This window comes from Anomaloglossus baeobatrachus, chromosome 9, assembly GCF_048569485.1.
Source record: "Anomaloglossus baeobatrachus isolate aAnoBae1 chromosome 9, aAnoBae1.hap1, whole genome shotgun sequence".
Classification (NCBI taxonomy): Eukaryota; Metazoa; Chordata; class Amphibia; order Anura; family Aromobatidae; genus Anomaloglossus; species Anomaloglossus baeobatrachus.
Genome location: NC_134361.1, coordinates 205,231,209 through 205,246,448, shown reverse-complemented (window position 1 = coordinate 205,246,448; position 15,240 = coordinate 205,231,209). Strand labels below are relative to the sequence as shown.

The 15,240-nt window shown below is 50.0% G+C and overlaps 1 protein-coding gene across 2 annotated transcripts in view; it reads left to right on the top strand.

Annotated features, from left to right (window-relative positions):
- The window catches only part of CDK9 (cyclin dependent kinase 9), a 36,677-nt gene extending 21,736 nt beyond the window's left edge, over nucleotides 1-14,941 (top strand). The window contains exons 3-7 of one of the 2 annotated variants that reach the window (XM_075324305.1): nucleotides 7,092-7,182; nucleotides 11,828-11,994; nucleotides 12,335-12,506; nucleotides 13,806-13,954; nucleotides 14,181-14,941. In XM_075324305.1, coding sequence (XP_075180420.1) covers nucleotides 7,092-7,182; nucleotides 11,828-11,994; nucleotides 12,335-12,506; nucleotides 13,806-13,954; nucleotides 14,181-14,543 — 942 coding nt within the window. In that variant the 3' untranslated portion in view covers nucleotides 14,544-14,941. Of the gene's footprint in view, nucleotides 1-7,091; nucleotides 7,183-11,815; nucleotides 11,995-12,334; nucleotides 12,507-13,805; nucleotides 13,955-14,180 lie in introns of both variants that reach the window. The other variant, XM_075324304.1, reaches the window with a different exon arrangement.
- Nucleotides 14,942-15,240: the final 299 nt, after the last annotated feature.

Sequence of the window (15,240 nt, the reverse complement as noted above, 5' to 3'; positions counted from 1 at the left end):
ATAATACGTCTCTGGGGAAGGAAGCAGATCTGGGGCCGGGCCTTGCGACCCTATGAATTCTGTCAAAGAGATAGGCGGCCTCAGGTGGGCGATCAGTGACTTGATTGAATATAGATAAGACTTTGGTGCGCAGCATATCTTGGGGCCAGTCCTCCGGAATTCCCTTCAGCCTTATATTATTTCTTCTGCCCCTATTTTCTTGATCGTCCAATAGCAGAGCAAGCTCCCTAATGCGGGCATTAGAAGACTCACAGTCCCGTTCAATCCTTTCCATTCTAACCTCCAGGGACTCCTGTGCTTGCTCTGTTGCCTCTATTCTATCTTCCAGCACCACCATTTCCTCTCTCAGGGTAGTCAGCGCCACCTGCTGGGAGGATTCTATTCTGGCCACCACATCCTCCAGATCTTTTTTGCTGGGGAGGGCCAATATAAGCTCTCTCAAAGCCTGCAAGTCATCCCGAGAGGGGCCAGGGGGCTGGTCGCCTGTCATCAAGGGGTCTTCTGCTTGCCCCAGAGAAGGAGGTGTACCTGGGGTGCAGAGGGACAAAGGGAATCCCAGCACTGGTGATCCACCGGATGTCGAGGCCTCCTCTGTCTCCTCAGTAACAAGCTGTGTGGCCGGGCCTGTGGGTCCCCCCCTCCTCCACGCCTCTATACCTTGTTCTGCAGCCGCCGGTCTCACTCCTGTGGCGTTCGCTCGTTTCTCCCCTACACCAGACGCCCGAGCTGCAGAGGCTGTGGGCGGGCGCCGGGTCGCACCAGGGGAATCCCCAGCCGGGGAACGCTGCAGAGACGCCGGCGCCATCTTGTCCTGGGCCGCCGGCGGGAGCTCCCGGCCCGGCCCCGCCAGGTATCTGGAGAGGCTCCCCTGGGACTTCTGGCTCCCTCCGGGGGATGCGGAGGTGGGGGCACCACCCGGTCTTTTCTTGGGGGCCATCCTGGATGCGGAGGGACCGCGGTAAACTGTAGAATTAAGCTGTGGGCGCAGGAGCTCTGGAGGTAAGCTTCCTCACGCCACCATGTCTAGGACACGCCCCCGCCGCTCTCAATCTTGATACGCCTGACGGGGACGCCATAGTGAACGATCTTATAGCGTCTATCAATCAAAGATGCCACTCACAGGCAGATGGAGCTCTGGTTGAAATCCATCTATGAAGCTATCAGCGCTTCTTTTACACCAGCATTTGCAGCCGTATGGGTGCTACAAGCTATCTCAGCAGGTCAAGCGCAAATTGACGCAGCCACACAGACGTCGGCATTTGCGTCTTACGCTATTAATGCTGTCCTGGACTCTGCGAGCCGTATGGCGGTTGCTTCCGCCAATTCGGTTGTACTCTGCAGGGCCTTGTGGCTACGGAACTGGAAGGCAGATTCTGCTTCCAAAAAAGCGTTTAACCAGTTTGCCAATTTCTGGCGACCGACTGTTTGGCGAACGTTTGGATGAAATCATCAAACAATACAAGGGAAAGAATACATCTTTACCCCAGCCCAAACCGAACATACCCCAACAGAGGATGGGGCAGTCGAGGTTTCGGTTCTTTCGGGGCGCGGGCAGGTCCCAATTCTCCTCGTCCAAAAGGCCTCTGAATAGATCAAGGGCTCTCCGATTCATGGCGGTCTAAGTCAAAAAGACCACCGGAGGTGCCGCTACCAAAGCGGCTTCTTGATGGCTTTCGGTCTCCTCAATCCGCATCCTCGGTTGGTGGCAGGCTTTCCCGCCTTTGCGACTCCTGGCTGCCAAGGGTAAAAGACCGTTGGGCGAGAGACATTCTGTCTCATGGTTACAAGTTAGAGTTCGCCTCTCGTCCCCCGACTCGATTCTTCAGGTTATCCCCGCCTCCCGAGCGAGCCGAGGCTCTTCTGCAGGCGCTGGGCACCCTGAGGGCAGAAGGAGTGGTGGTCCCTGTTCCTCTTCAGCAACAGGGTCACGGGTTTTTCTCCAACCTGTTTGTGGTTACAAAGAAGGACGGGTCTTTCCGTCCTGTCCTGGACCCGTAACTGCTCAACAAACACGTATAGACCAGACGGTTCCGGATGGAAACCCTCCGCTCCGTCATCGACTCAATGTCCCCAGAAGATTTCCTTGCATCGATCGATATCAAAGATGCTTTTCTCCACATACCGGTGGCTCCAGAGCACCAACGCTTCTTGCGCTTCACCATAGGAGACGAACACCTGCAGTTCGTGGCACTGCAGTTCGGCCTGGCTACAGCCCCACGGGTTTTCACCAAGGTCAGGGCTACAGTAGTTGCGGTCCTCCACTCTCAGGGTCACTCGGTGATCCCTTACTTGGACGATCTGCTGAACAAGGCACCCTCTCAAGAGGCATGCCAACACAGCCCCGACGCTTCTCTGGGGGCTCTCCAGGGTTTCGGGTGGATCATCAATTTTCCAAAGTCAAATCTGACACCAGCCCAATCGCTGACATATCTTGGCATGGAGTTTCATACCCTATCGGCGATAGTGAAGCTTCCGCTGATCAACAAGCGTTCACTACAGAAAGGGGTGCAATCTCTCCTTCAAGGTCAAGCACACCCCTTGAAGGGCCTCATGCACTTCCTGGGGAAGATGGTGGCAGCAATGGAGGCAGTTCCTTTCGCGCAGTTTCACCTGCGTCCTCTTCATTGGGACATCCTACGCAAATAGGACAGGAAACCGACGTCCCTCGACAGGAACGTCTCCCTCTCTCAGGCAACCAAAGCTTCCCTTAGGGGGTGGCTTTCTTCCCACTTCATTATCGCATGGGAAATCCTTCCTACCCCCATCCTGGGAGGTGGTCACGACGGACGCGAGTCTGTCAGGGTGGGGAGCAGTCTTTCTCCACCACAGGGCTCAGGGTACGTGGACTCAGCAAGAGTCCTCGCTTCAGATCAATGTTCTGAAGATCAGGGCAGTGTATCTTGCCCTAAAAAGTGTTCCAGCAGTGGCTGGAAGGCAAGCAGATCCGAATTCAGTCGGACAACTCCACAGTGGTGGCTTACATCAACCACCAAGGCGGAACACGCAGTCGGCAAGCCTTCCAGGAAGTCCGGCGGATTTTGATGTGGGTGGAAGCCACGGCCTCCACCATCTCCGCAGTTCACATCCCGGGCGTCGAAAACTGGGAAGCAGACTTTCTCAGTCGCCAGGGCATGGACGCAGGGGAATGGTCTCTTCACCCGGGCGTGTTTCAGGAGATCTGTTGCCGCTGAGGGAGGCCGGACGTCGACCTAATGGCGTCCCGGCACAACAACAAGGTCATGGCATTCATGGCACGCTCTCACGATCACAGAGCTATGGCGGCAGACGCCTTAGTTCGGAATTGGTCGCAGTTTCAACTCCCTTATGTGTTTCCTCCGCTGGCACTGTTGCCCAGAGTGTTACGCACGATCAGGGCCGACTGCCGCCGCGCCATCCTCGTCACTCCAGACTGGCCGAGGAGGTCGTGGTACCCGGATCTGTGGCATCTCACGGTAGGCCAAACGTGGGCACTACCAGTCCGTCCAGACTTGCTGTCTCAAGGGCCGTTTTTCCATTTGAATTCTGCGGCCCTCAACCTGACACTGTGGCCATTGAGTCCTAGATCTAGCGTCTTCAGGATTATCTCAAGAGGTCATTGCCACTATGAGACAGGTTAGGAAACCAACGTCCGCCAAGATCTACCACAGGACGTGGAAAAATTTCCTGTCGTGGTGCTCTGCTCGGGGTTTTTCTCCCTGGCCTTTTGCCTTGCCCATTTTATTGTCCTTCCTTCAATCTGGACTGGAAAAGGGTTTGTCGCTCGGCTCCCTTAAGGGACAAGTCTCAGCGCTCTCTGTGTTTTTTCCAGTAGCGCCTAGCCAGACTTCCACAGGTATGCACGTTCCTGCAGGGGGTTGTCACATCGTTCATCCTTACAAGCGGCCGTTAGAACCCTGGGATCTGAACGGGGTGCTGATGGTTCTTCAGAAACCACCATTCGATCCAATAAGGGATATTTCTTTCTCACGCCTTTCGCAGAAAGTGATTTTCCTAGTAGCAGTCACTTCACTTCGGAGAGTGTCTGAGCTAGCAATGTTGTCGTGCAAAGCCCCTTTCCTGGTGTTCACCAGGACAAGGTGGTTCTGCGTCCGGTTCTGGAATTTCTCCCAAGGGTGGTACCCCCCTTTCATCTCAATCAGGATATCTCCTTACCCTCTTTTTGTCATCATCCAGTTCACCAATGTGAAAAGGATTTGCACTGGTTAGATCTGGTGAGAGCACTCAGGCTCTACATTTCTCGTACGGCGCCCCTGCGCCGCTCGGATGCACTCTTTGTCCTTGTCGCTGGCCAGCGTAAAGGGTCACAGGCTTCCAAATCAACCCTGGCCCGGTGGATCAAGGAACCAATTCTCGAAGCTTACCGGGCTGCCGGTTCCCTCAGGGCTCTAGGCCCATTCTACCAGAGCCGGGGGCGCGTCCTGGGCTTTGAGGCACCAGGCTACGGGTCAGCAGGTGTGTCAGGCGGCTACCTGGTCGAGCCTGCACACTTTCACGAAGCACTATCAGGTGCATACCTATGCTTCGGCGGATGCCAGCCTAGGTAGACGAGTCCTTCAGGCGGCGGTTGCCCACCTGTAGGAAGAGGCCGTTTTACGGCTCTCTTACGAGGTATTATTTTACCCACCCAGGGATTGCTTTTGGACATCCCAATTGTCTGGGTCTCCCAATAGAGCGACAAAGAAGGGAATTTTGTTTACCGTAAATTCCTTTTCTTCTAGCTCTAATTGGGAGACCCAGCACCCGCCCCTGTTTTTTTGTGTACACATGTTGTTCATATTGTTTGGTTTCAGTTCTCCGATATTCCTTCGGATTGAATCTACTTTACACCAGTTTATAATCTTTTCCTCCTTCTTGCTTTTGCACCAAAACTGAGGAGCCCGTGGGAGCACGGGGGGTGTATAGGCAGAAGGGGAGGGGCTTAACACTTTTAAGTGTAATACTTTGTGCGGCCTCCGGAGGCATAGCCTATACACCCAATTGTCTGGGTCTCCCAATTAGAGCTAGAAGAAAAGGAATTTACGGTAAGTAAACAAAATTCCCTTCTTCTCAGTCGTCAGGGCATGGACGCGGGGGAATGGTCTCTGCACCCAGACGTGTTTCGAGAGATCTGTCGCCGCTGGGGAACACCGGACGTCGATCTCATGGCGTCACGGCACAACAACAAGGTCCCGGCCTTCATGGCACGGTCCCAGGATCACAGAGCTCTGGCAGCGGACGCTCTGGTCCAGGATTGGTCGCAGTTTCGACTGCCATATGTGTTTCCCCCTCTGGCAATGCTGCCCAGGGTACTGCGCAAGATCCGGTCCGACTGCCGTCGCGCCATTCTCGTCGCTCCAGACTGGCCGAGGCGGTCGTGGTATCCGGATCTGTGGCATCTCACGGTGGGTCAACCGTGGGCACTTCCAGACCGCCCAGACTTGCTGTCACAAGGCCCGTTTTTCCATCTAAATTCTGTGGCCCTCAACCTGACTGTGTGGCCATTGAGTCCTGGCTCCTAGCGTCTTCAGGGTTATCTCAGGATGTCATTGCCACCATGAGACAAGCCAGGAAGCCAACGTCCGCCAAGATCTATTACAGGTCTTGGCAAATCTTCCTATCCTGGTGCACTGAGAACGGTTTTCCTCCATGGCCGTTTGCCTTACCCACATTCCTTTCATTCCTACAATCTGGAATGGACAAGGGTTTGTCCCTCGGCTCTCTCAAGGGCCAAGTATCGGCGCTCTCCGTGTTTTTCCAAAAGCGTCTAGCCAGGCTTCCGCAGGTACGCACGTTCCTGCAGAGGGGGTCTGCCACATAGTCCCACCTTACAAACGTCCGTTGGAACCCTGGGATCTTAACAGGGTTCTGACGGCTCTTCAAAAACCACCTTTTGAGCCGCTGCGGGATGTCTCTCTCTCCCGTCTTTCTCAGAAGGTGGCCTTCCTGGTGGCAGTCACATCACTTCGGAGAGTGTCTGAGCTTGCTGCGCTGTCATGCAAAGCCCCCTTCCTGGTTTTCCACCAGGATAAGGTGGTTCTGCGTCCTGTCCCGGAATTTCTCCCTAAGGTGGTATCTCCTTTTCATCTCAATCAGGATATCTCCTTGCCTTCCCTTTGCCCTAATCTAATTCACCAGTGTGAAAAGGATTTGCACTCTTTGGATCTAGTGAGAGCACTCCGGTTCTACGTGTCTCGCATGGCGTCCCTGCGCCGTTCAGATGCGCTCTTTGTCCTTGTCGCTGGCCAGCGTAAGGGCTCTCAGGCCTCCAGGTCAACCTTGGCTCGGTGGATCAAGGAACCGATTCTCGAGGCCTACCGTTCTTCCGGGCTTCCGCTCCCTTCAGGGTTGAAAGCCCATTCTACCAGAGCCGTGGGTGTGTCCTGGGCATTGCGGCACCGGGCTACGGCTCAGCAGGTGTGTCAGGCAGCTACGTGGTCTAGTCTGCACACTTTCACGAAACACTATCAGGTGCATACCTATGCTTCGGCAGACGCCAGTCTAGGTAGGCGAGTCCTTCAGGCGGCGGTTGCCCACCTGTAAGAGGGGGCTGTTTTCGGCTCTTTTTATTGAGGTATTCTTTTACCCACCCAGGGACTGCTTTTGGACGTCCCAATTGTCTGGGTCTCCCAATGGAGCGACAAAGAAGAAGGGAATTTTGTTTACTTACCGTAAATTCCTTTTCTTCTAACTCCTATTGGGAGACCCAGCACCCGCCCCTGTGCCCTTCGGGCTGTTGTTCTTTTGTGTACACATGTTGTTCATGTTGAATTGTTCTTATGGTTCATGGTCTTCAGTTCTCCGAACATCCTTCGGATTGAATTACCCTAGACCAATTTATCAGGTTTCTCCTTCCTGCTTTTGCACCAAAACTGAGGAGCCCGTGATGCACGGGGGGGTGTATAGGCAGAGGGGAGGGGTTACACTTTTTAAAGTGTAATACTTTGTGTGGCCTCCGGAGGCAGAAGCTATACACCCAATTGTCTGGGTCTCCCAATAGGAGCTAGAAGAAAAGGAATTCACGGTAAGTAAACAAAATTCCCTTTTTTTCACCCCTGCATACTGATCCCCCCCCCCCCCCAACAAGGTAATTTTTTTCTTTGTCTTCTCCCCAGTTCCCGATCACCGCTCTTCGCGAAATCAAAATTCTTCAGCTCCTGAAACATGAAAATGTCGTGAACCTCATTGAGATCTGCAGGACAAAAGGTACAGAATATTCCGTGCCTGCGCCGCTGCATGCTCACAAGTCCTGCATGGTTTTATTTTTAGTGCTTGGCATCGAGGTGACGCCGGTGATAGCGGTCCCTAGATGAAGACCCCATACAGTGTTGGCAGTTAAAGGGGTTCTTTTGGGACGACTACATTTCCTAGAAAATATCTTATAATGACTCTGTAAGGCTGTGTTCAGCTCAGACTGTATATGCACATTGAGAAATAATATCCTGCTCTGTTCTGCGCGGATCACCCTGACACGGCGCTATAGAGATCATACAGATCCGACACTCACTAAGAATATCATTTTAAAGGGATTGTCCAGAATCTACCCAAAATTTTCTGATGGCAGAGATAGTAGCAAAATATGAAAATCTGGCCCGCTCCCCCGCTCTAACCCTCCTGTGGATCCAGTATAGGCCACTCCGGTTGGATAGAAAGCAATTACTTCCTATTGTCACCATTCTAGTTACCTGACCGCTGCAGCCAATCACAGGCCTCAGTGGTCAGTTGACCAAACAATGGGATGTCATCACTTCCTGTCCAACCGGCGCTGCCTATGCTAATTTTTATATTATTATTTTGATGCCATCTATGACTCTGATCCTTGTTTTTGGGCTTTAACTTAAGGGCTTTAACCCCTTCAGCCCCCGGGCACTTTCCGTTTTTGTTTTTTGCTCCCCTTCTTCCGAGAGCCGTAACCTATTTATTTTTCCTTCAATCTTGCCATATGATGGCTTGTTTTTCGCGGGACAAGTTTTACTTTTAAATGAAACGATATGGTGTACTGGAAAACGGCAAAAAAATTCCAAGTGTGGGAAAAACTGCAAAAAAAAAAGTGATGGCGCAATAGTTTTTGGGATGTTTTTTTTCACGGTGTTCACTATATGGTAAAACTCATGTGTGGGTGTGATGCCTGAGGTCGGTACGAGTTTGTAGACACCAAACATGTATAGGTTTACTTGTATCTAAGGGGTTAAAAAAAATTCTCAAGCTTGTCCAATAAAAGTGGCGTACGTTTTGCACCATATTCCGAAACCCATAGCGTTCTCATTTTTCGGGATCTATGGCTCAGTGACGGCTTATTTTTTGCGTCTCGAGCTGACATTTTTAATGGTACCATTTTTGCGCAGATGCTACGTTTTGATCGCCTGTTATTGCATTTTGGGTACAACTTGCGGCGACCAAAAAAACGTAATTTTGGCATTTGGAATTTTTTTGCCGCTATGCCGTTTACTGATCAGATTAATTGATTTATATTTTGATAGATCGGGCATTTCTGAACACGGCGATACCAAATATGTGAATATATATTTTTTTTTTTTAACCCTTTAATTTTCAATGGGGTGAAATGGGGGTGATTTGAACGTTTTAGGTTTTTTTTTAATGTTTTAAAACTTTTTTTTTTTATTTTTTCTTTTTAATTTTATTTTACAAGTCCCCCTAGGGGGCTATAGCGATCAGCAATCCGATCACTCTTATCTATCTGCTGATCATAGCTATACAGCTGTAAACAGCAGATACAGTCACTTCCTGCTTCACTGCCCTCCGGGCCGAGTGAAAACGAAAGTGAAACGTCATAGCTGCAGGCGTCATCACATGACCCTGTGCTACCATGGCAACCACCGAAAGTCACGTGATCACTCACTTGACTTCCGGTGGGGGCGTCGGTAAGTGAAAATCTTCACCGCGCGTATATACATCTCGCTGCCAGACTTTGGCAGCGAGATATAAGGGGTTAATGTTACGGGTGGAATGCGATTCCACTCGTATCATGCAGGCACACGTCAGCTGTTGAAAACAGCTGACATGTGCGCCGATCGCCGCACCCTGCCCGCGGCAGGGGGCGGGGCTTAACGGCACACGATCCATGACAGATAGATCCGTCAAAGGTTGTGAAGGGGTTAAATGGCTCTATTTAATACATAAAAATACTAAGCAGCCTAATTACAGGACAAAAAGCCAGTGTGAACGCAGCCTAACTCCTACCTTTTTGGTTTCAGCTTAAAATAATAAAAAAAAATTCTGCCCCGTCCGCCTCCTAAAATAATATGGTGGTGGCTGCGCTCCGCCTCATGTGATTGATACCATCCCTTCCATTTACTTTTCGAATTGCAAGGAATGGAAGCAAAATGTAGCAGTCCTGAAGAATCTGTTTAATTGTAGGGGGTATTTTTTTGTTTTCCGCTTGCATGTTTCTAAAATTTGGATAGGAAACAGTGTGCACAGGGGGGTTTAGATTAAAGGGACTATATCGATGGAAGAATCGATTTGCAGGGCTCTAGTCCATCGGTGTGGATGGGAGCCGCACCAATCGCCTTACCTGCCAGCTCTGCTTTTGATTAGTTGGGCTGTCATGATGTCATCATTTATCACACATGACATCACGCCAGCCCAGCCAATGAAAAAAGAGTCGGGAGGTAATGAGATCGTTGCAGCTCCCGTCCATCGGTCACAGATTACTGACCTTGCCGATGGACCAGAGTCCTGTGAATTGATTCTCCCATCTCTAGATCTGTTCAAAATCAGATCGGGGGTGGTCAGACACCTTGAACTGGGATCTAGGAGTTTTGTCGGCATCGATTTAATTATGTCAAGATCAGATCACTGGGGTCGGACGCCCAGCACCTCCATAATTGGCGCTGATGGTCTCCGGCTGCGCCGTGAAAATGTCGCTGGCGGCTGCTACACATTCTGTTAAGTTCCCTTACTTATCAGCTGACATTAACGGAATGAGCAGTAGCCACCAACGACATCTGCACGGCTTTGCCGGAGCCAATCACCGCCAATTGTGGAGCTGCCGGGTGTCCGACCCCAATGATCTGATCCTGAGATCATTAATCAATGCCTTCACAACGTCTAGATCCTTTCAGTGAACACAGTACACACAGAGTGCAGCCGATGTGAGGACTGTGGGAAGTATGGATTTACCTTTGTGTGCGGACACTGCACTGTTTTCCGTCCTGATACTGATGCATCGCTATCCCTTACTAGGTAGTGATGCAAAAATCTATGGGATGTGGGCGTCTGTGCCTTCTGCTCTTTTGCGCTCTGGCACTGAGGGTGTACGTCACTAATAGTGATGAGCGGGCACTACCATGCTCGACGCTCACACGGGCGCAACTCAAGAACCTGAGTAATGGAAGAAAAATGCTTTAGTTTCTCATTGACTTCTATTATACTCAGTACTCTTAACTAGCAGTTGGATGCTTGGACGGCGCCATTCAAGTATCCATTTTCCAGACTGTACGACACACAACTCTCCCCCCCCCCCCAACAAAAAAAACCCCAAAACACACAAACCAAAAAAACTGGGAGTAATATGGGGGTGCGTCTTACAATGCGGACATGGCTTACCGGGGCGGTGGTGGAGTGGGGTCATAGGAGACAGGGTCGGCGATGCTGAAGGTGGCGCTGCAGCAGTATGCGACTGATCTGACTGTGGTTGATGCGATGGACTTCAAAAAAATTGCTGTGGAGGCGGCGCATGCACAAATTGATGCGATGGACTTCAAGAAAATGGCTGTGGAGGCGGCGCATGCACAAATTGATGCGATGGACTTTAAGAAAATGGCTGTGGAGGTGGCGCATGCACAAATTGATGCGATGGACTTCAAGAAAATGGCTGTGGAGGCGGCGCATGCACAAATTGATGCGATGGACTTCAAGAAAATGGCAGCGGAGGTGGCACATGCACAAATCGATGCGATGGACATCAAGAAAATGGCTGTGGAGGCCTTTCTGCACATGCAGGCCATTTTTTTGAAGTCCATCTCGTCAACCGTGGGCGATTTAATGGAGTCTGCAGTCAAATCAGGTGCCCGCCGCCGCAGCGGCACCCCGTCCTGTGACCCTCCTGAGTCACTCCACTGCAGTGACACCCCCGCAGCACGCTGGCAGATCAGTGGTACCCGCTGCCGCCACACGCCCGAGCCCGCAGTATCGTCGACCCTCCTGAGCCACAACGACCTCTTCTCTGAGCCCGCAGCATCAGTGACCCTGTCTCCTCTGACCCTCCTAAGCTGCTCCCTCCTGGTGAGCATTAGGATTAAGACACCCTAAGATTATAAGACGGACCCTCATTATAACATTAAAGATTTTTTCCTATTTCCCCCCTCTAAATTTGGGTTGCGTCTTATAAGCCGAAAAATACAGTATAATGGAAGTCAATGGGAAACTCCAGCATTTTTGTTCCATTATACTCTGGTTCTTGGATCGCGCCCGTCTGAGCGTCCCAAATGCTAGTTACAAGTACCCGAGCACGGCCGTGCTCACGCATCACTACGAATAAACCTAATCAAGACCAATAACCTCCAAACAAATTGGGATAAGTCTGTAAAATGCAAAATGAAATTCGGCAGCACCATATATAACTGCCATCTCTACAGTGAGGGGGGTAAAAGAATGAAGACAATGTTGGTCTTGATTAGTTTTGCCATATATCAAAGTGCACTTGTCGCCTGCCGCAGCCATTATTAGCTTGGGGGGGGGGGGGCGGCCTGTTACTTACAGTGGTGTTACTGGCGTGGCTCCGGGCACAGGCGGCAGGTACGCTTTACACAATGCTCCATGTATAAGCTTCTGCTGTGAGTGTCAGAACCTTTCCGAGACTCTCTTGCCCACCTAGTTTCTCCCACAGCGAACCAGTATAATAGATACAAAGGAAGCATCTTCTTGGTGTTTGATTTCTGCGAGCACGACCTAGCGGGGCTGCTGAGCAACACTCACGTCAAGTTCACCCTCTCCGAGATCAAGAAGGTCATGCAAATGCTCCTCAACGGCCTGTACTACATCCACAGGAACAAGGTGAGGCTCGCCGACCCCCTCAGAACCGCCCGCAGGGGGACTGATGAGGGGGACCTATTGCATGGTGATAAATACATTTATTGAGAAAAAAAAAAAATATAATATATTTTTTTTTATTTATGTAATATAATTATTATATGTATTATATATTTATATGCATGCATATATATATATATATATATTTTTATTTATGTAATATAATTATTATATTTATTATATATTTGCATGCATATATATATATATATATATATATATATATATATATATATATATATATATATATATATATATATATATATATATATATATATATATAATATTTTTTCTTTTACCACTTCAGATCCTTCACAGAGACATGAAAGCTGCGAATGTTCTCATCACCAGAGATGGGGTCCTGAAACTCGCTGATTTTGGGCTAGCAAGGGCATTCAGCCTCGCCAAAAACAGCCAGCCGAACAGATACACTAATCGGGTGGTCACGCTTTGGTACCGGCCCCCCGAGCTGCTTCTAGGTAAGCTTGTATTGTCCATGAAGAAGCGAGAGCCCCCTTCTGTGTTGTCCAAGGTTCAAAAGGGCTCATGGACCATTTTCCAAAACCAATTATTTCTACCTGAGCCATTACTTTATTATAGGGAACCTGTCAGCAGATTTTGGCTTTCTAAATTAAAGCTAGCACCTTAAGGAGCCCCTGTGCTGCATTCCATTCCCTTGACCTCACCCACCCCCACCCTGTAGACCCCAAAAATACTTTTTAGAAAAATTGTCCGGTCCTAATCTGCGCCTCCTGTCCCTCCTTTCGTCCTCCTCCTGTGCTGATTAACATGGATGACTTCTCGGACGCCATCCACGTAGCTGGCCAAAATCTCCATATACCTGACCCACGCAAGTGCACTTTGCTCTGCCCTGTTGCAGGCAGAGCCGAAAACATAGGTGCACCTGCGCGAGCCGGTGAGTTCTGTGCGCAGGCGCAAGATGTTGCCCGGCAAAGTGGATGATGTCACCTGCTTCATCCACATCGCTGGGCAAAATCTCGCACCTGTACAGACATTCCCGTCTCACGCAGGTACGCTTCACTCTGTCCTACTGTGGGCAGAGCCGAAAACTTAGGTGCACCTGTGCGAGCCAGTGAGTTCTGTGCGCCGGTGCGAGATGTTGCCCGGCAAAGTGGATGATGTCACCTGCTTCAGCCACATCGCCGGGCTAAATCTCATGCCTGCGCGGAGAACTCGCCGGCTCGCGCAGGCGCACCTATGTTTTTTGCTCTGTACGCAATAGGGCGTAGTGAAGTGTACTTGCGTGAGCCAGGAATATGTCTGCTCAGGCGCGAGATTTTGGGCAACGATGTGAATGAAACTGGTAACGACATACACTTCGCCGGGCAAAATCTCGCACCTGCACAGAGAACTTGCCAGCTCGCGCATGCGCACGTATGTTTTTGGCTCTGTCTGAAATAGGGCAGAGTGCAGTGCGCCTGCGTGAGCTGGGAATATGTGCAGGAGCGAGATTTTGCCCGCCTACGTGGATGGCGTCTGAGGCATCATCCACATCAATCAGCACAGTAGGAGGACGAAAGGAGGCACAGATTAGGCCACCCATCGGACCGGACAATTTATATACGGGGGGGATTTTATAAATGTATTTGTGGGGGTCAGGGGGTGACGTGCACCGTTTATAAAATACAGCACAGGCTCTGCTGAAGGGGCTAGCTTTAGTTTAGATGGCCAAAATCTGGTGACTTGTTCCCTTTAAGTACAAGATCGTGGTATTTTGGCCATTAGTAAATTCTTTTTTTCTGTTATTTTACCTCCAGGTGAACGGATTTATGGACCACCCATTGACTTATGGGGAGCTGGATGCATCATGGCAGAAATGTGGACCCGAAGCCCAATCATGCAGGGGAATACAGAGCAACATCAGCTCACCCTCATCAGCCAGCTGTGTGGCTCCATCACACCCGAGGTTAGTATTGGTGGGGATTCTAGGAGATTTAATGACACCGTAAACCACAAACCTGATCATGGACGGGCCTGCTAAAAATCAGATTGTGTGGCTGGACGCACCGGTCTGAACCCCCGATGGCTTTGCCGTATCCTGAAAGCACGATGTTGCCAACAGGTTCCCCTTAAAAAAGTTGTAGGGTTATTTTCCGATGGTCCCGTTATCATCTTTTCTCTCTTATTTGCAGGTCTGGCCAAATGTGGACAAATATGAGCTGTACCAAAAGCTGGAACTGCCGAAAGGTCAAAAGAGGAAAGTAAAGGAAAGGTTAAAGGCATACGTGAAAGACGCCTACGCCCTGGACCTTATAGACAAGCTGCTCGTCTTGGATCCAGCCCAGAGAATCGATAGCGATGATGCCCTCAACCACGACTTCTTCTGGTCCGACCCCATGCCTTCCGACTTAAAGAACATGCTTTCTACTCACAACCAGTCCATGTTTGAGTATTTGGCGCCTCCTCGGAGAAGGGGTGGTCACATGCCCCAGCAGCCCGCCAATCAGGGAAGGAACCCCGCCACAAACCAGTCAGAATTTGAACGGGTGTTTTGAGGTCATCCGAAGTTATCCGCGTAGCTCATTTCTCACATTTCTAGAACAGATCTGTTGCCTGAATGAATCCGTCATCTAGAATGTGCCTCGCCGTGGAATCTGGTAAAGAGGTTTTCATGTATCATGGACGTCTATCCTCATGATCAGCACCTTGGCACTGTGTGCTACCTACAGCTGATCACCGCCAGGAATGGACAGACTTTACTTATCTCGCCTTGCTGTACATTTTTATGTCATAAATGGTTAAAATCTCCTTTAAGAGATAAAGGCCGTAATGTCCGCACTGACGAGAAGAAACAATTGAGAAGTCATTTGATCTGGTTTTACTTTTTAATTCTTTTTTTTTTTTTTTTTCTCTAAAGTATGTAGAGGAGATGTCATTAAATGGTCTCGTCTTACTCCTTGTCTTGTTCTTACTCTTCTTCTGTCAAGGGAGAAATTTGGGTAAGACTGCTTAATGGAGTCTTTGTTCAGGGCACCACAGAGGCACAGGGCCAAATTAGGTATCTGCGCAGATATTATGAGACTCAATAATCAATGAACACAGGACATGTTCTCTGAGCTCAGGCATGCGTCTGAACGCGTGTATTCCATAGATCAGATATTAGTATTACATTTAAACCTTCAGACATGTACAAAAGTATCAATCTGTCTTTTCTCACACGTCAAAACAGTACAGGGAGGTGCGTAGGGACAT